The following is a 22,014-nucleotide window of genomic DNA, read 5'->3' on the forward strand; positions in this document are numbered from 1 at the left end:
TTACAGGTGTGTCCTGTGATTAGGGGGTGAATGGAAGATGTGAACTCGCCATGTTAGTGACCGTTAGATACACAGAGTGGTTTTTTTTCCCCCTGTTGGAGTCTATCCTAATTTAGCTTCTGAATCATATTTCATTCAATTTCCAAATCCACAAAACCAGGATAAGTTTACAGCCCATATTCAGAAAGGAAATAAATTATTCTGTATGTAGACTTTCCTGATATTACACTGATTTGGGAATATATGAACAATTTTATGGTTTCCTTTCGAAGTATGTCAAGTCAAAGCAAAACCAAAAACAGCAAAAATTGTAAGACATAAAGAATAGAGTGGAGCCGATTGAGAGATTAAAATAAACTAGAATATTTTTATTAACAGGCAATTTGAAATAATTTGTGCACTTCAAAATATTCTACGATAATATATTATTTCCAATTTTAATATCTTTAAGAAAATTACCATATTATATGTAAGCACATGTGCATCTGTTTGAGGTAGGATATTTAACTCAATAAAGGTTAATTTCTTTTATTCGGGTCAGGCAAAGCTTCTAAGGGGATGTGAAAGGGATATCTCTTTCTCTGAGCTGAGAGGAAGAGTGAGTTCTAAGTTAAATATAATCAAGGAATTTCCCTGTCTTTGCTATTTGAGATTGTGACCACAACAGGCGGTTGGCTGAAAGGGAAACTGAAGGGCGGGGAGGGAGGGAAATAGATGAAAAAACAAAACAAAACAAAACTTCCCTAAGCAGCTCTACAAAACATTTTAGCCCCAGAAATGATCACAGAAATCCTCAAATCAAATCAGTATCCAGATACAAGGAAGTGTTATGTGGCTGGAGCAGGGTGGACACTCATCGGCTCAGTTAGGTTACAAAAGTCCAGGCTGCTGAAATTAAACTCTGATGCCATTCATGCCAGCATCCAATCACGACAGAGATCAGAAGTTCAGAGATGCCTCCAGCTCCAAATTGCCAACAACAAGTGTGGCTACTATACGTCAAGGACTCTGAAGCCGTGAGAGAGGGGGAAGAACAACATTAGAGAGGATGCCCAGCTGGTAAGAATCGAGCGTTTATGAAGTTTTGGTCACTTGATGAATCTCATTGGCTAAAATCAAGAAACGCTCCGCCTCTTTGCAAATATGTGTGAAAGGGAGAAGTGCCTAAACTTCTATGTCTGATAGCATTTGACCCTATTGCTTTTAGCCTCCCGGCTTTATATCTATATATACACAGGTATATGTGTATATTTTATATAATTGTTCTCCATTTGTTGATATCAAAGACAGTTGAAGGAAATGAATTTTGAAACTTCACGGTGTGCCACCCTACAGTACTGCCCTGACCCTTACATCCAGCGGTGAGTTTAAATGTGACATAACTTCTCTCAAAACTTAATTGAACTGCCTTGTGTATTATGAATGTTTCAGCTGTGTACAAAGAACAATTCCTCCTTGTTTAGTGAGCACAGTGATATTATTTTGGACTTTCTGTGGACTTAAAGTGGTCTGTGGGCATATTTTCTAAATGTCTTTTTTGGTTGATATTTGGATCTACAAAGTGAAAAAATTTGAAGCGAATCTTCCCATTTTAAAAAATTATCACGCCATTTAAGAATGTTTAAAATATATTATTTGCCTTTTTCAGCACCTACTCACTCAATAAGAAATTTCATTGGGCAGGGATATAATAATGTATGGATAATCTTCAAGTGAAAATAAACACCAAATGATTTTGATTTATACATTAAGAAATAGATAACTAGCCATTGTTGTACCAAACAGACTGTGGCTTGTCATTGCATTTTCTAAGGAATATTTTTTTGATATGTTTGACAATGAAAATCTTTTGACAAATCTGACTTTTAAAGCCTGTGATTGTAGTAAATTTTATTTAGAAACATTTGCCTAGTACTAAGAGAGAATATTAGTGAGGGTGCACAATTGTGTGTGTATGTGCTTCAAATTAGACTTTGCTATTTTTAAACTGGTAAATGAAATCTGAACAGTGTTTTTCCAGTCATAAAGTTATGGGAGATATTCAAGTCATATGTAGCAATGTGATGTTAGTTTAACAGCATGAGATTTCGTACTTTATTTTTTAAGACTAATGAGAGAGGTCCTTTGCGTGTTGAAAACGGTGAGGTTACAAAGGGTTAACTTGTCATTTACCACCTGTGTCTGTTGGAGCTTGATACTAGAAGCAGATTCTGCTCTCTCTGGGCAGGACTCACTTACTGTAGACTAGCAGAGTGTGAAAGATGTGTGATCTTCCTTTAACATGATTTGCTACAATGTGGAACACTAATGTGGGTTATGTAGATAGTTTCTCTTCCTGTGAGGTTTCTGGTGGGTTGTGTGAGAAGGCAGAAGAGAAAGAGCAAGGCAGAAAGATAAATAGAATAGAGGAGATAAAAAGAAAAGGGTGAAAAAAGAGAGAGGAGAAGCAAGTTTGGGGTCTCTAAGGCTTCAGTGGAATTTGTTGGTGGTGGCTTGATTCGCATGTCTTGCTGTTTGCCACAAACAACAATATTAGCACAAATAAATGGCTCTAGAATTTATGTTCTTGTATAACGTGAAAATTAGATTTAGCTGGAGTTGGGGATTGGGTTGATTAAAAACACCAAAGATTTTCTGGTTCTCAAAATTGTTTCTAGTCTCAAAATTATCTCTTCCATTAAATATCTTTGGAAATAATAGTTCTAAGAACATAATTGTGATGAAATAGTAACCGTGTAATGCTACTCTTGAGGGCATCTCTCCTAAACTAGGTACTTGGATCCAGGGAAGCTTTAGAAGAAACTTCCCTCTATTGACTAATAACCCACACTTCAATCCTGCATACCTCTTTAGAAGCATTTCTAATGATAAGAGAGGCCTATAAATATAAAGAAATAGAGAAACTACTTTTTCTATTACCTTGACGATCTATTAGTTCATGGAGCAAATGTCATCTCAGTTTTTGAAATACTGTAATAGTCTAAGCAATCAGAGTATTTTTGTTTTTTTTTTAACCTTCATTTTAAGTTCAGGGGTACAAGAGCAAGTTTGTTACACAGGTCAACTTGTGTCATGGGGGTTTGTTGTACAGATTATTTCATCACTCAGGTACTAAGCCTAGTACCCATTAGTTATTTTTCGTGATCCTATCCCTCCTCCCACCTTCCACCCTCTGAAAGGCCCCAGCGTGTGTTGTTCCCCTCTATGTGTCCATGCGTTGTCATCATTTAACTCCCACTTGCACGTGAGAACACACAGTATTTGGTTTTCTGCTCCTGTGTTAGTTTGCTAAGGATAATGGCCTCCAGCTCCATCCGAGTCCCTGCAAAGGACATGATCTCATTCTTTTTTATGGCTGCATAGTATTTTTAAGTAGTTTTAAATTTTCCTAGAATGCCCTGGGCTTTAATCACGGTGCCTGATACTTCTGGGGAAGGCAGGGGGGGCTTGTTGAGAAGCTGTGAGACTATGGTTCAGAATGGCCAGGGAGCACTTATTTGCCTAATAAATAATTTTAGGCAAGAATATGTACTTCTCATTTGTAATGCAAGCTTAACCAGCAAAAACATTAAGGTGATGAAAGATGGCTCTTACTAAGCATCTGCTCTGTGGAAGGCATCGCAAATACAAAAACGAATTAGATGTGACCGTTACATTCATTGATTTAATGTTGCAGTACTTATATATTTAATCTAAAATATATTTTCCTCAAATATTTTAACTGTTTGTCATGTATTTTAAGGACTGAATTATTACTATTTTCCAACCTTTACTACGTAGTGAATAAACAAGTGAATAAATGAAATTTCACTAAAGGAATTAGTATGATAATGTATATTGTCAAATCAAGGATCAAACAATATTTTCTTTGATACCTCATGAGTGAATGGGTTTGAGCTGGTTTTTCTAAGCAGACAACCGTTGTAGTTCTCGGTTTACAAAAGCTATTTTAAGAAAGACCAAATTTAATCATTCCATAATCATAGTCATCTACATAGTTAAATTTGTCTTTACTGACCTTGAGTTTAGAAAGAAGTCATGAAAGATAATTTTTTAAAGAAAGAACAGGATATCTTGATATTTTTAACTCCAAGCTACCTTAATTTATGAATTCCCTTACAGAACAGAAAAAAAATGACAGATGTTATCTTTTATTACTAAATGTTAATGCCATTCCAAAAAAAGTGTTTAAATACATGTTTCAAAGGACGATGGTAATCATTCTCTAAGTTAAAATTTGGACTTCATCCTCTGTTTTTTTCCTTTCCACTTAAACATATTACCATATTGAGCATTTAGTTGTGCCCTGATGTTAATGCTAATTTACTTTAGTCTTTGCAAAAACTTTTCTGAAAACCAAAAAGGCAGTTAACACCTTAGAGCTTATTAAGTTCCCCTTTTGATAATATTAACAATACAAAGAGGAAAAAAGTTGGATAAAATCACATTACCATTTGAATACTAACTTAATTTTTAAAATATTGAAGTATAGATGTAATTATAAAAGTTCAATAAATAAGTCAGTGGGTTCGTTACCATTAATTTACGAATAGAAACTTATACACAATAAATTCTGTTTGTTGTTTATTTTGTATTAGGTGAATATTGAAAAGGAATCTAAAATTTAGCATTTCAGAATATACATCCTTGTTAATTTATTGTTTGGGCTAAAACTTGGGCAATTTTCCATTCTTTAGTTTCTAGAATTTCCATCTACTTTGTAAAATTTATTTTTTAACAAAGTAATTTTAATAGATTAAATTCTTTCAAAGTATTTTTTCAAAAAATAAACAGTTAAAATGATAAACATGAATCAAAATTAAATTTTGAAATTGCGTGATAACTGAGGGCTAAAAATTAGAGAAAAGTAAACATCATTTCAATTTGAACCACCAGCAAAATATTTTGTATTATTTTTTCTTAGTCATCCTGTATTCCAAAGAAGCATCAAACTATTAAAATACTATATGGATAATAAGAAGTGTTTTTTTTGTGTGTGAATTACATATTTGTGGTGAATTTTATTCTTTGCTGGCGTAAAGGTCAACTTTATTAGCTGTACTTTCTAAATATATCCCAAAAGGAAGAGTGATGACAATGAAGTTACAGTGGAAGATCATTTCATTTGTAAGATAAAATCACCTAAAGGCAGATGCAGCTCTGTGTTGGGCGTCCTTCACTTGCTCCTCCACATCTGTTCTTTTTCTTTCTCATTCTTTGCCTCAAGAAGCTGCCTCCTGATAATTGCATTAACAGGTCTTTTCTTCTCTGGTTTCCTGCTGAATTCAACCAGCGGCAATCTCCTGCAGGAGAGTGAAGTTGGAATATTAGTTTCCCTGGCTGACTCCCTGTGGGTTTTTGGCTAAAGGTTGCAGATCCTCTCAGAGGCCCTTGCTGCAGGTCCAAGTCCCCTGACTTTGAGTAGTTACTCCCTCCCGTTCCTTTTCTTCAAGCTTAGGAGGAGTAACTATTTCCTGCCATTGCTAATTCTAGGGATCCACATCGTATTCCTTACCCCTTCATTAAACTTTCTTCAATACCTTTTTTCTTGCCAGTATCATGCTCTTTTTCCTGCCAGGATCGTGACAACTACACACATTAAAAAAGCATGCCATGATGTTGTTTGTGTACATATGACTTCCAAAATAATTGATATAGCAATTAATAATATATAATTTCTGATATGAGGTAAATGATGTAACCATCCATTTCAGTGAGCACACTGGCTTTTAGCCATCTCCGTAATCACTAAGTTTCTCTGACTGAAAGGAATGAGCCAGCATGCTACAGTCTGCATATGTTGTTTATACACAGTTGTTTATACACACTTTTAAAGAAATATTAAGTTACAGTTTATCTTCAGCATCTAATATATCCATCAGTTGTAATCAAGAAAAAGTTCTTCAGTCTCTAATGAATAAGCTTCAAAATATATTTATGACCAACTGTGGTTAGCCAAAAGCACGATGCTGCTATATTTCCATCTGCTGCATCTAAGCGGTGAGTGCATTTAAATAGCAGAGAGTCATACTAGCAGAGTGCACAAAGGATTTGCAAAAGATCTGAATTGTAGTAAGTAAACTCCACCACTAAGTGATTATGTGTCCTTCATGAAATCACTTAAGCTAAATCAAAGTTCCTCATGAGTTAAGTAGGGATAAAAACCTCTCATGTGCTGTTCACAACTAGAACTTTGAGAAATAAACTCAACTCTGAAATACACCCCCTTAGTGTATAGTAAGTTCTCACTTAACATTATTGATATGTTCTTGGAGATTGTGATTTTAAGCAAAACCGTATGTAACTAACGAAACCAATTTTACCATAGGCTAATTGATATAAACAACAGTTAAGTTTCTATGGCATATTTTGGGTCACAAAACCATCACCAATCTTCTAAATATAGACCCACAAGATTTCTAATGTTAAACATTGAGATAAATGTGAGCTACACATGTATTTAAGAAAGATTAATATAAGGAAGTAAGATAATTATTTACCCAATTTTTGGTGAATCAATGAGTGATGGTCATAGTGGTAGTATGTTAAATCAAGGAATAAATCTTTGCAAAGCAAAAATTGTAAGGAGCACCTCTTACCACCACACAGTTCAAAATCAAATAAAAATATAGTAGGCTTGCTGAGCACTTTTCGACTGCATCATTTATCATCATGTATTTTATGATTATCATATACTTTATGAATTTTTATTTTACAATAGTGTATATTCATTCCTTTTATTATTTTCCAACCTGCTTATTCCAGTTCAGGGTCTCAGGGCCAGAGCCTGTCTCAGCAGCAGCTCAGGGCGGAAGGTAGAAATCAACCCTGGACTGGATGCTATTGCATTGCAGGACACACACACACACACACACACACACACTCACAATGGGGGCAATTTAGACACACCAATGAACCTAATGTGTGTATCTTTGAAATGTGGGAGGAAATAGGAGTACCTGGAACATCCATGTAGACATGGAGAGAACACAAAAACTCCACATAGACAGTGACCTCGGCTGGGAACTGAATTTTTTTTCTCATCAATGTTATATGGAAAAGATGCTAAACAAAACATTTTTCATGACCTGCTGTGTTGTTTAGTTCTACTATTATATTACATGTATAGTGTGCCAGTGGACTGGAGCTGCCTTCCAACAATTGTGTCTTCATGTAAGCATACCTCGAGTTCCACTTTATATCAACTTTCAGAAGAAAGATCATTTTGGGTCTTGACATCATCTTGGCTTGTCCACCTCAGTTCTTATACTTTAGAATTAAGGAATCTGAATCCCAGAGTGGTTAAGCATGTTGTCCAAGATCACACAGCAAAATAGTAACAAGACCAGGATGAGAATTCAAGTCCCTTGACTACCAGTTCAAAGCTCTCTTTAACACAAAACATAGCATTTTATTAGATTTGTATAAAATTTTACAGTTGACAAAATATTTCCCAATGCATTGCACATGTGACCTACCTGGGAGGTAGGCAGGTATGGTAGGCAGAATAATAGTCTCGAAAGATAGCCACATCCTAATCCTCAGAACCTGTGAATATGTTATGTTACACAGCAAAGCAGAATTAAGGTTGTAGATGGAATTAAGGCTGCTAATCAACTGACTTTAAAGTAGGTGGAATAACTTGTAGTATCCCTGTGAGCACCGTGTAATCACAAGAAAGCGGAAGGTAGAAGAGTCAAAGTGACATGTTGTAAAAAAAAGACTTGACAGGCTATTGCTGGTTTTGAAGGTGGAAGTGGGTCAGGAGCCAAGGACGCTGGAAAGGGCAAGGAAACCGATTTTCTCCTACAGTCTCCAAAAGCAATGAAGTCCTGCCAACACCTTGATCTCAGCTCTGGGAGACCCACATCAATTTTCTGATCTACAGAATGGTAAGATACTAAATTTGTGCTAGTTTAAGCCACTAAATTTGTGGTAACTTGTCGTGGCAGCAATAGGAAACAAATCCACCAAGGTAGGAATTGTTATCCCCAAATGGTAGATATGGAGACTAGAAAACTGCGTTTTGTTTTGATGTGTTTAACTAAACCTTCCCATGAATTTATTACTTTTTTATGGTGCAAAGTGGGGAAGGTAGAATATATGAGCGAAATACAATCCTAGACCTCAGGGAATCCAAGGTAAAAGTACCTGTGTAGAAATAATACAAGGTACAAGGGGGGGCTGAAAAACACTGGACAAGCTAGCCTGGGGACTGCAGATGCAAGCATCTGCTCTTGAGGCAGCAAATTGAAACAGTGATTTTCATTACTAGTTTCCGTTAAAGTTCCTCAAACTCTTTTACACAGAGATCTATCTGACTCTTAGATAGCAGCTCTAAAATTTTGAAGGCCAAATTTAGATCCAGGAAACACAGGAATGCGCATACTCACTTCTGATGTTGTCAGATACTGAGAGGGCTTGGGTGGAGCCTTGGAAATGCATGTAAACTGTAAAGCAATTTTGATTCAGGTGGTTATCAGACCACACTTTGAGAAATAGTTCTAGACTTTTTGGTGTTGTAAGATTCTCAGTTTATTCGGGTTTGAGTTTACATCGATGCCTCTCTCTGAGAAATTGGGGGCCAAGGGAATGAATGCAAGGTCAGCATTTTTATCAGACACTCCAGATGATTCGTTTGTTTGCACACCCAAGTTTGGAAACCACTACCTACAGTGAGGCAAACTTAGACCCAATGCCCCAATACATGCTCATAAAAAGGTTACCAGAGATAATGAAAAACAGAGATGCATGCTCCCAAAGAAAGACTTCACATTCTCACTTTATTTCAAAGCCAAATGGGTTGTAAGATTAAAGTGACAATCTCTGTTTCAGGACAAGAGAGCCAAGTTTCTGATTAGCTATTTTGAAGCTCAAATTTGTCTGGACAGGGTTTCTATCTCCTTTAAAGAATTCACCAAGGAAAAGTCCTCGAGCAACAAGTGATGGATGGATAAAATACTGTAATTACGATCAAAGTGCAGAGACTCCGTCTATGTAATTACACACTTCCCAACCTCTGCAAGCCACTTTGTTCCATTAAAATAGAATGAGAAATGGACATGGGTGATGTGTACTTATTGGTTAGTCAAGGTTTTGGAAATGACAGTTATTAACGTGTGTTTTACCATAAACCATAATATTTGGGGGATAACTTAGATTGTGGGAATTAATTCTTGCTCCATCCTTATTCTTATTTTTATTGTTTGCCTTCCATTCTCTACTTAATCTGACTCTCTTATGATGAATTAGATTATTTGAAGTTCAGAATGAATTCATTAAGCTTAGAAGGATAAATGTAACGGCTCAAAATCTCTCGCCACTTTCAAATTTCCAGTTCTTTTTTCTTTTGTTTCAAATGAGTAAACCTAATCTGTTAGGTTGAATAGCAAACACCCATTCTCAAATTCCATTAACTCAGGCAGGTTTCTCCTAATTGAGGGCAAAACCAGCATCATCATAATTTTAAGACTGAGAAAGCATTTTGAGTGAAGAAATACAAAATTGAAGCTAGTGTGATTATTTAGTCAGCCATATGGCTAGCTACAATAGGTGTTTAATCTTTTTAAACAGATGTTGATTTATCATGGGAATAAATAATAGAACATATACAAGTTTATAATACTGGACTATAGGAATTCTTTCTTTTAAAGTCAAGTATGTTATGCCTTAAGACTGTTGATTGCATTTAATTTAACCCTCCATCAAACGCTGACATTTTATCAATGTGTTCAATTTTTACAGCTTCCTTAAAAACATCAAACTTTAAATATTTTATTTGAAATTCATCATTAGCTTTCTTTCTTCTTTATTATTTTCTGGCTCAAAGAAACTTCTATTTTTGCACTTGAATTTAATAGTGTCGTTTACTTCTTAACTACATAAATAATTAATATATTATTCATTAAATCTTTCAATGAGGAAATATACTTTCTTCCAACTTTTCCATGACACTGCAACTACCTCTATAAAAAAAAGTTTTAATAAGATGTATTTTTCTATTTTTTTTTCCTTTTTAACTCTTTTGTTATCTCAGGCAATAAATGAGACAGAGTTTTTCAAACTAAATGATGAACAATCAAAATGGACGGGTTTTCTTTCAGCATCTTAATTGATACTGTCTAATATGATAAATCTTTGTACCTTCATAAGCTCTTTTTTTAGTACCCTATAGAGGCTGATGTGGCTATAACTGAGAATTCTGCAACAAAATGTGAAATATTAATGCATGATTTATCTTCAAGTTAGTACTGCTGCAAATGTGGTCCATTGTAAATGTTGCAGTCACACTGACACACTTTACGCAGTCAGATGTTCAATCATTTTTTTCTTGCTGAACAAAAGGCTTCAGTGATGCTCTATAAATGCACTACCGAACCTCTTGTATGATAGGCAAGGTGCCAGCCTATGTTCCTACATAAAATGTATATACAATTTTACCTCTATGTCTTAAATCCTTTAAAGCCATGAATTGGAAAGCTTGTTTTTCCCTTCAGCTTTTGACCTCCTTTCTTTTCTTTTGCTCTTTCTCTCTTTCACAGAAGCTCTGCATTCTTTACTGCTTGTTAGTACAGAATATGCCTGAAAAAGTTAAAAATATTATAGAACACTTTTTTAAAACAAGTCCAAGCTTTGCTTTGCAAAAGTAAAATTGGGCTATTGTGTAAACTAAACTAAGACATTGAAACAGAAACATATCAAAAATACAAACACATAAATCAAACTGACAAAACATATGTCTTTTGGATTTTATACGATATTTGTTTTTAATACCTAGCCTCTCTGAATTAAGTACATTAAAGAAGATTTGTAAATAGCTAATCTTTAAATAAATTCATCAATTCCATTTGGTTGGGGGGACAAGGAACAATAGGAGAAGGGAAATAGTTCACTTTCGTTGTAAACTTAGTAGTTGAGTTTGTAGTTTGAAAGCTACAAAACTATTTAATATTGTTCCGCACATATTTATTAAATACTTGATACTGGATATATGATAAGAAATTTACAACTTCAACATTTTTATGTATTTGTTTTTACTGTAGCAAATTTGGTTCTGAAATAATCTTAAGTGTGAGGTAAAGGAAGATCTTTGAAGCTCAGGTAGAAATATAAATGTCAGAGCATTTTAGATATTCTCAGATAAAACATACTCAGATAAAAGTAATTGTGACTTGCTACTACTTATATTTCAATAAGCATTGGTTACACAAATGATGTGTTTCTAATAATCATGATGCCAACGAAGAAAAATTTAGTAAAACAATTGTTTTCCATGCCATCTTCTAGGTTCATAATTTTTTTACAAACAAGTGAAAATCATATGATTCCTCAGGGATCTAGAACTAGAAATACCATTTGACACAGCCATCCCATTACTGGGTATACACCCAAAGGACTATAAATCATGCTGCTATAAAGACACATGCACACGTATGTTTATTGCGGCACTATTCACAATAGCAAAGACTTGGAACCAACCCAAATGTCCAACAACGATAGACTGGATTAAGAAATTCTGGCACATATACACCATGGAATACTATGCAGCCATAAAAAATGATGAGTTCATGTCCTTTGTGGGGACATGGATGAAACTGGAAATCATCATTCTCAGTAAACTATCACAAGGACAAAAAACCAAACACCGCATGTTCTCACTCATAGGTGGGAATTGAACAATGAGAACACATGGACACAGGAAGGGGAATATCACACTCTGGGGACTGTTGTGGGGTGGGGGGACGGGGGAGGGACAGCATTAGGAGATATACCTAATGCTAAATGAGAAGTTAATGGGTGCAGCACACCAACATGGCACATGTATACATATGTAACAAACCCGCACATTGTGCACATGCACCCTAAAACTTAAAGTATAATAATAATAAAACAAAAAGAATACAAAAAACATCATAGTTTCAATGTCTTATTCATTAATAAATAATATAATGGGCACTTTCCAGTTATTATGGAAGTGACTGCATCAGTATCTCATCATGTCTATGTAATTTACTACATTGATTATTTCCCTTACGTTTGAACATTTGGTTTGGTTATAATTTTTGTTATTAATTAAGAATGTTATACAACCACCTTTCTTTTCAATTATTTCCTTGGGATAGTTCAATGGTCCAAATATTTAAAGAAAGCAAACTTATACATGTTCAATCTAAACAAGGTATGTAATTTACCTGAATTATCTCATATAACACAATTCTTAAGCAATATTCCCAGTTTGCAGATGAGAAAAATGATGCTCAGAGATAACTAACTTAACCAAGGGTGACCTAACTAATAAGTGGAAAAACCTGTTTGTACTATCATTCTCACCTGAGTCAGGGCTATCTGACCCAAAGATTTTCCTGCTTCCCCCACAACATCCTGCCACCTAAGAAGCAAGAGGGCTGGATCGTAAATGGGTGTATACATTTCCAAGTTTCTGGAAAACATTACTATTTAAACAGTTTGCCAATGTATTTTGCTAAAGAGTTGCAGCTTTGAATAGTCTTATTTTTAAATTTCATTAAGTTAATAGATGTAAGATGGTATGGTTTTGATTAGCACTTTTTATTAACTAGGACAACTACGGAAACCACAATTAGTAATTTTAAAAGACCTCAACGTTTGATTTTGTATTTTTACAAAATGAAAATGAGATACGAGCAGTGAAATATGTAGTATTTACTGAATTTTAACTATGTGCCAGGAACTGTTCCAAGCACTTTACACATTTAACTCTCAAACCACCTTTAAAGGTAGTTACTAGTATTATTTATTTCTGACCAAGAGACAATAGTATAATGTTTAAGAGATTGGATTCGGGGGCCAATGCACATAGGTTCAAAAATCTCACTCTGGCAAATGTTATACCTCCTAACTTAATCTATATGTCTATTTTTTTTTCATGTATAAAGGAGAGTGATAGTAGTAGTACCTACCTGACTGGATTGCTTTAAAAATTAAATGAATTAATTGTACAAATCACTTCAGACAGAGTCTGGCACACAGTAAGTACTATAGGATGATAGGTCTTATTATTTATATTTTATATGAAGAAATCGAAGCAGAGAGAGGCTGTGTAACCTGTCCCGGGTAAAACAGCTGGTGGTTATGGGTAGGATTCTGATTTCTATCACATTTTATTTAATAGTAAGTGCCTTAACTCTCAGTAAATTCTATATAGAAATGATTTTAAAGCATAAATAAAACTTATGACAGAAAACTGCAATAACTAATAATTTAGCATTCTAGAAAAATGGTCTGAGTCTAAAGAGGAAATATATTTCCAAGTATCACTCACACCCTTGACTTAATTCCAGACAGCCAAATTTATTTATTTATTTATTTATTTTAGATGGAGTTTTGTTCTTGTCGCACAGGGTGGAGTGCAATGGCTCAATCTCAGCTCACTGCAACATCTGCCTCCCAGGTTCAGGCAATTCTGCCTCAGCCTCCCAAGTAGCTGGGATTACAGGCACAGGCCAGTATACCCAGCTAATTTTGTATCTTTAGTAGAGATGGGGTTTTGCCATGTTGGCCGGGCTGGTCTTGAACTCCTGACCCCAGGTGATCTGCCCGCCTGAGCCTCCCAAAGTGCTGAGACTACAGGCGTGAGCCACTGCACCCGGCCCCAGACAGCCAAATTTGAGGACAGTCTATTCTACCTCTGGAAATAAATGTTTCCATTAGAACCCTTACAGACAGGGGCTTAACTTTGAAAACTTAAGAGTTGCCCAGTAGAAAAAGAGGGAATCCTCCCTAAGACATTTTATGAGGCCAGCACCATCCTGATACCAAAGCCTGGCAGAGACACAACCAAAAAAGAGAATTTCAGACCAATATCCTTGATGAAATTGATGCAAAAATCCTCAATAAAATACTGGCAAACCGAATCCAGCAGCACATCAAAAAGCTTATCCACCATGGTCAAGTGGGCTTCATCCCTGGGATGCAAGGCTGGTTCAACATACGCAAATCAATAAATGTAATCCAGCATATAAACAGAACCAAAGACAAAAACCACATGATTATCTCAATAGATGCAGAAAAGGCCTTTGACAAAATTCAACAACACTTCATGCTAAAAACTCTCAATAACTTAGGTATTGATGGGATGTATCTCAAAATAATAAGAGCTATCTATGACAAACCCACAGCCAATATCATACTGAATGGGCAAAAACTGGAAGCATTCCCTCTGAAAACTGGCACAAGACAGGGATGCCCTCTCTCACCACTCCTATTCAACATAGTGTTGGAAGTTCTGGCCAGGGCCATCAGGCAGGAGAAGGAAATAAAGAGTATTCAATTAGGAAAAGAGGAAGTCAAATTGTCCCTGTTTGCAGATGATATGATTGTATATCTAGAAAACCCCATTGTCTCAGCCCAAAATCTCCTTAAGCTGAAAAGCAACTTCAGCAAAGTCTCAGGATACAAAATCAATGTACAAAAATCACAAGCATTCTTGTACACCAATAACAGACAGAGAGCCAAATCATGAGTGAACTCCCATTCACAATTGCTTCAAAGAGAATAAAATACCTAGGAATCCAACTTACAAGGGATGTGAAGGACCTCTTCAAGGAGAACTACAAACCACTGCTCAGTGAAATAAAAGAGGATACAAACAAATGGAAGAACATTCCATGCTCATGGGTTGGAAGAATCAATATCATGAAAATGTCCATACTGCCCAAGGTAATTTATAGATTCAATGCCATCCCCATCAAGCTACCAATGACTTTCTTCACAGAATTGGAAAAAACTACTTTAAAGTTCATATGGAAACAAAAAAGAGCCCGCATTGCCAAGTCAATCCTAAGCCAAAAGAACACAGCTGGAGGCATCATGCTACCTGACTTCAAACTATACTACAAGGCTACAGTAACCAGAACAGCATGGTACTGGTACCAAAACAGAGACATAGATCAATAGAACAGAAAAGAGCCCTCAGAAATAATGCCGCATATCTACAACTATCTGATCTTTGACAAACCTGACAAAAATAAGCAATGGGATAAGGATTCCCTATTTAATAAATGGTGTTGGGAAAACTGGCTAGCCATATGTAGAAAGCTGAAACTGGATCCCTTCCTTACACCTTATACAAAAATTAATTCAAGATGGATTAAAGACTTACATGTTAGACCTAAAACCATAAAAACCCTAGAAGAAAACCTAAGCAATACCATTCAGGACATAGGCATGGGCAAGGACTTCATGTCTAAAACACCAAAAGCAATGGCAACAAAAGCCAAAATTGGCAAATGGGATCTAATTAAACTAAAGAGCTTCTGCACAGCAAAAGAAACTACCATCAGAGTGAACAGGCAACCTACAAAATGGGAGAAAATTTTCGCAAGCTACTCATCTGACAAAGGGCTAATATCCAGAATCTACAATGAACTGAAACAGATTTACAAGAAAAAAACAAACAACCCCATGAAAAAGTGGGCGAAGGACATGAACAGGCACTTCTCAAAAGAAGACATTTATGCAGCCAAAAAACACATGAAAAAATGCTCATCATCACTGGCCATCAGAGAAATGCAAATCAAAACCACAATGAGATACCATCTCACACCAGTTAGAATGGCCATCATTAAAAAATCAGGAAACAACAGGTGCTGGAGAGGATGTGGAGAAATAGGAACACTTTGACACTGTTGGTGGGGCTGTAAACTAGTTCAACCATTGTGGAAGTTAGTGTGGCAATTCCTCAGGGATCTAGAACTAGAAATACCATTTGACCCAGCCATCCCATTACTGGGTATATACCCAAAGGACTATAAATCATGCTGCTATAAAGACACATGCACACGTATGTTTATTGTGGCACTATTCACAATAGCAAAGACTTGGAACCAACCCAAATGTCCAACAATGATAGACCGGATTAAGAAAATGTGGTACCTATACACCATGGAATACTATGTAGCCATAAAAAAGGATGAGTTCATGTCCTTTGTAGGGACATAGATGAAACTGGAAACCATCATTCTCAGTAAACTATTGCAAGGACAAAAAACCAAACACCGCATGTTCTCACTCATAGGTGGGAATTGAACAATGAGAACACATAGACACAGGAAGGGGAACATCACACTCTGGAGACTGTTGTGGGGTGCGGGGAGGGGGGAGGGACAGCTTTAGGAAGATATACCTAATGCTAAATGACGAGTTAATGGGTGCAGCACACCAACATGGCACATGGATACATATGTAACAAACCTGCACATTGTGCACATGTGCCCTAAAACTTAAAGTATAATAATAAAAAAAAAGAGTTGCCTACTTTGGAAACTTGGGGTCACTTACTTCAAAAGCTATCCTTTAGTTGATTTAAAAAAAAACCTCAATGCTTTTGCTCCCCTATTTCTGTTGATAACTCAGAAATCTCTCATTTACCAATTTCTGTTACTGAAATTTGGTGATGTGGATCAAGCCCTCCTCCATGAACTCTTGACACAATCAGATTAATTAATTTCCACTCTACCAATGTGACTGTTTTATCCCTAATTTATCCCTAATGTGGTACTTTGACTCACCATCATTTCTTTCCATCTCTGTCCTTTTTATCTTTTATGCTTTTGCTAGCTTGTCTTAACTGAATGCTTTTCTTTCTCTGAAAACATCTGCATTGCCCATGGTTCTTTAGTAGAAGCAATGCCTTCTGCACAAACTCCTTTTCATTCAGGTGGACAAGAGAAGAAACTAACATATTTTTTAGACAACACTGCTGTTTTGGGATCATAGTTGACCCACGGTTACTCAATAATTTCATGTTTTCTGAAATCTCAACCATCGAAGTGATTTACTGACCTTTATGACAATATACTGACCTTCAGAAAACTCTCCTCTGTTACATGGCTCCATTTTCCTCTTTACTGTAGCATCTGCGAGTTCTTTGGGAATTCTATTTCCCTTTTGATTGTCTTCCCACAATGTTGTCTTACTGTCCCTCTGCCTTTTCAGCTCAAGAAGCTCCCATTTCCACTTCAGGTACCAATCCACAAAAATGCCCTGGGTTGTTCATCATTACCTGAAATTATCAGGCCCAAATCACACAATCTTACACTTTCCTTTCTGGCCACAATCTCCTCTCTCATACTCCCAGCTTGTACCAAGTCCCTTCCCCTCTCTCATACCCCCCAGCTTGCACAAAGCCTGTTCCTTCTGCACACCCTCACAATGTTCCCTATGGAAATGTATTCCCTTCTTCAAAGTTTGTCTTAATTTCTATTTATTTCATAATATATTTTGTGCATATTCACTTACAAGCTTCTGTTCACCTACTAGACCCTACTACTTAAAGTGAAATGCATAGAATAATACAAAATTTGGGGCCCACATCAGTCCTACTAAATGAGAATCTGCATTTTATTTATTTTTATTATTTCAATAGTTTTGGGGGAAATGTGGTTTTTGGTTACATGGATACATTTTTTAATGCTAATTTCTGGGATTCTAGTGCACCCATCACCTAAGCAGTCCACACTGTAACCCAAAAGTGAGTAGTCTTTTATCTCTCACTTCCCACCGACTCTTCCCCTTGAGTGTCCAAAGTTCATATATCATTCTTATGCCTTTGAGTCCACATAGCTTAGCTTCCACTTACAAGTAAGAATATACCATATTTGATTTTCCATTCCTGAGTTATTTCTCTTAAAATAATGGTCTCCAATTCCACCCAGGTTGCTGAAAATGCCATTATTTCTTTCCTTTTTATGGCTGAGTAGTATCCCATGGTGTATATACACCACATTTTCTTTTTTTTGTGGTGAAATGGAACTTTTATATTGGACCGTACCTTTTCCCACCCAATTCAGTTTGAGACAGACCAACAGAGGCACTGTAAGAGACGATGGCTGTCTTCCTCGATATTCAGACATCCTAGTTTCCATTAATTTATTATAGACCTGTTACCCATGAACCAGTATAAACCTATTCATATTTAGGGATTAGTTTCCACAAGTACGAAGTTGAATTTCCTTTTATTTGTCCTAAAATGCTTACTTTCAAACTTGAAGGGACTTCAATTATTCCATGTAGTTTTCAATAACATTCTTTTATCTTTTCAGACCAGAGTCAAAATATTCGTGCAGTATTCATACTGCAGCACCTTCCACACACCCTTTGGTCGCTTGAATTGCCCTTCTTTGGTTCCTTTTCCACTTTCAGATCTTTCTTGAAGTCTAATAAGCAGAACTGTACTGGGTATTCCAGCTGCACTTTGGTCCGTCATTGTCAGAATGACTTCTGCTACTCCATGGTCTTCCAGCTGGTCTATTTCTAGGATTATATGATCTTTTTTAAAAAAAAAAAAAATTGTTTTTTTTTTTTTTATTATTTATTTTATTTATTTATTTATTTTATTATACTTTAAGTTCTAGGGTACATGTGCACAGCATGCAAGTTAGTTACATATGTATACATGTGCCATGTTGGTGTGCTGCACCCATTAACTCGTCATTTACATTAGGTATTTCTCTTAATGCTATCCCTCCCCACTCCCCCACCCCACGACAGGCCCCAGTGTGTGATGTTCCCCGCCCTGTGTCCAAGTGTTCTCATTGTTCAATTCCCACCTATGAGTGAGAACATGTGGTGTTTGGTTTTCTGTCCTTGTGATAGTTTGCTCATAATGATGGTTTCCAGCTTCATCCATGTCCCTACAAAGGACATGAACTCATCCTTTTTTATGGCTGCATAGTATTCCATGGAATATACACCACATTATCCACTATGTTAGTTGATAGGCACGTAAGCTGATTCTGTATTTTTGCATTTGTGAGTTGTGTTACTATAAACATACGTATACAAGTGTCTTTTTCGTATAATCACTTCTTTTCCTTTGGGTAAGAATCTGTATTTTAACAAGAGCTCAAGGTGATTTGTGAACACATTCAATTTGAGAAGCATGGATCTAATCCAGTGGTTCCCAAGGTGTGATCCCAAGAGTACAACTGTAGCACCTGGGAATAGTATTAGAAATGCAAATTCTCAGGTCCACATGTGTACTATTGAATTTAAAAACTTGAAGTTGTAGTTCAACAATCTGTATTTTAACACAGTTAACAGGGGATTCTGATGCACAAGGAAGTTTGAGAACCTGACTATACAACTGACAAGGGGAGGGGTTGTCTTGTTAATTTTGTTATTCTCTGTAGGTGTAGGGTGTGCATTTTACAGATGCATAGGAAGTGATTGAGGAAATGGATGAATGAATGAGTGAAGGACGCTCTTGCTTATCTCATAGATAATGTGTATTGTTTTCTTCTCTGATACAACTTTATACTTCACATATGGTATTTACATTTACTTACTTAAATGACTAAACTTTTAATTATTTCTGGATATACATTATAGCTAACATTGAGTCATGTATATTATAAATATTCAATAAATGTTTAATTTGATTGAAATAATCCTATTATACATTTTTCTACTTTTGGTCCCACCCCCCACCACCATACACCTTTCCCTTTCATGACACATTGTTTCAGGCCAAGTGAAGGACCAAATACAAGATATAAGGCAGGTGGGAATCTGACCTATTGGAATTTGTCTTCCCATAATAACAAAAATAAATCTTAAAAACAAAGTTGAAAATAAAAGTGAGAAAAGCAAATAAATCTGGTTTGAGGCTACATGTAGTTACTGGCCACACCCATAATTTATTCTTTTATAAAATGCCTTTGGTTGCCATGTTGAATCATGTGAGAACATGTGGAGTGCAAACACTGTTGGAAACAAAGGCAGCTTGGGTCTGAAATAGGCTTTTCCAGTCATAAGAGAATGCCTCGATTTTCATTGCTCAAAGCATGCTGCTTAGTTTCAACCAGTGAAATGAAATTGTCAGGCTGGATAACTAATGGTGACTCTTGGCAGCAGTGTTTTGTGGATCCTTTTCATTGAACAGGGACAGACTATAAATAATAGCATTTGTTTAGCACTTTGTCACTTCCAAGAACTCCAACAGCCTTAACAAATAGACATCAGTGTTCTTTGCCAGCTCACAGGTGGTTAGCTTTTAATACCCAGTAAGGAGGGTTGCTATAAGTAGATAGCAACACAAATACCGATGAGGTCCTTCAGTTTAAGATCTTAGGCTAACAGTGACTATTCTGTCATTCTAGACTTTTCTTAATTAGTCACACCCTAAAACAGTAGGTCTTCCTTGGGGCACTAAAAATGTCTAAAAGTATGAATATCTGCGTTAAGGCAATGATTGATTAATATATCTAAGTTTCGTGATGAACAGTTGACCAAAGTCACTAAATATGACTCATATTTCAGCAACCTACCTCTAAGATGGTCCAACTCAACAGGCCCTCCTCTGGTGCCTTCTTTAGTCACACACAATGATCCAGAGGGTTGACAGAGGATCCGTTGATGATATTTATCTGGAAAGCCATTGCAAGCTCTACATGGATTGTTTTTAGGGAGATGGGGGGATATCTCTCAGGAAGCCTGATATCCCTTTTTTCAGTTACATCATGCTATAAGATACACAAGCTGCCTGGTCATTGTGTATGCAGCCCTTGTAGGAAGACCAAAGCCAAATTATCAAAGAACACTGTCTTAAAGAAAAAAAAAAAGTAAAACAAGCCTCTACCCTCCCTTCTCCCATCCATCGCTATGGAAGTTTCCATGAATAGAAAAGTTAGTAATAAAAATCATGAGATTCAAAACAAGTGACTAAAAAGTATGCATAAATTTTAAAGCTAATGCTATTTATTTCACTTGCAATGGAAATGTTGCTTCTTTTGAAAACAATAGCTGTTAAGAGAGCCTATGATAAAGACTGTATTTCATAACTAACATTAAAGATTTCACATGGAAAGATTAAATAAAGTAATTTCAAAAGATTCTACAGTAATCTTTTTTAAAGATATGTTATTACAACTGGTTACTCCAGTAGAAGTATGTAGGCTCTGTAATTTTAAGAAAGCATATTTACGATATAGTTTTAAACATTTAAAGAAACCAAAAATAAAGAATGAGAAGTAATGGAAGAGGAGGAAAGTCTTTAAATGGCAGTGTGTGTTCGAATGCCATGGCCCCATATTTATTGCAACCTGACCCCCTTCCCTTCACACATTCTCAATTCCTAGTTTCTTATTTATGTTATTTTGGCCATATAACACACATCACCTTTGAAAATACAATTTAGTTTACTTTTTTATTAAGCTTATTGTTTCTTATCTGTCTCTTCACTTTGGAAAGTAAGCTCCATGGAGGGCAGACATTTGTCTACTTTGTGCCCCAATTCATCCCAAGCACCTAGGCCAGAGCTTGGCATGCAGAGGTGCTCAGTCAATAACTACTGACTGAATGAATTACGGAGAAATAATTAATAAATAATCCTTAGTCACATTTACTTATATTGCTTTTCCTGACCACTGGGATACAGTTTCTTTTAAATGAGTGAAAAACAAGCTTATTGAAAAAAAGAAAGTTTTCTCTCTCATTAGGATAAATGAATCTTAACAGGATTGAGTAATTAACTCCAAATCACAAAGCTGGTTAGTGGGAGCACCAAGACTTAATAGCCAGAATGTCATACTCAGAATTCAGGGTTCTTCCTAAATCTTACCATTATCCTGTTTATATGTCTAGATATCTTGTTTGCTCAAATCCCTCATAGTCGTTTAGGACTTTATCATGTAAAACCATTTCACATAGAGTATTTGAGCCATAGAATTATTATTAGTTTCATTTTATAGATAAAGAAACTGAAGGTTAGAGTGCTAACAACTTGCTGAAGATCACATAGATGCCTAATTAATGGCAAAGGCAGGATTAAATTCCTGGAATCTAATCAAATAGCCTTGTTATTACATAGTTCTCTCATTACTGTTCATTTTAAAGATGTACTAAGCACCATCTATGTGCTAAGCCCTATACCAGGCACTAGTTAGCAGAAAGTTATTCATGTTATTATGGAAGTGTATCTTCAGTCCATAAATGAACACATGATATATTGGGTGGTGTAAGTCTCTGCATAAAAAT

At 36.0% G+C, this 22,014-nt stretch overlaps 1 protein-coding gene across 16 annotated transcripts in view; it reads left to right on the forward strand.

The window, feature by feature from the left end:
- The first annotated feature begins 702 nt into the window (after positions 1-702).
- TP63 (tumor protein p63) overlaps positions 703-22,014 on the forward strand; it is a 262,688-nt gene continuing 241,376 nt past the window's right edge. For 2 of the 16 annotated variants that reach the window (XM_063620534.1, XM_063620530.1), the window contains exon 1: positions 766-1,059. In XM_063620534.1, the coding sequence (XP_063476604.1) occupies positions 1,049-1,059 (11 nt within the window). In that variant the 5' untranslated portion in view covers positions 766-1,048. The other 14 variants (XM_063620532.1, XM_063620533.1, XM_063620524.1 and 11 more) reach the window with 13 other exon arrangements.

Source organism: Symphalangus syndactylus, chromosome 17 (genome assembly GCF_028878055.3).
Source record: "Symphalangus syndactylus isolate Jambi chromosome 17, NHGRI_mSymSyn1-v2.1_pri, whole genome shotgun sequence".
In the NCBI taxonomy this organism is placed as follows: domain Eukaryota; kingdom Metazoa; phylum Chordata; class Mammalia; order Primates; family Hylobatidae; genus Symphalangus; species Symphalangus syndactylus.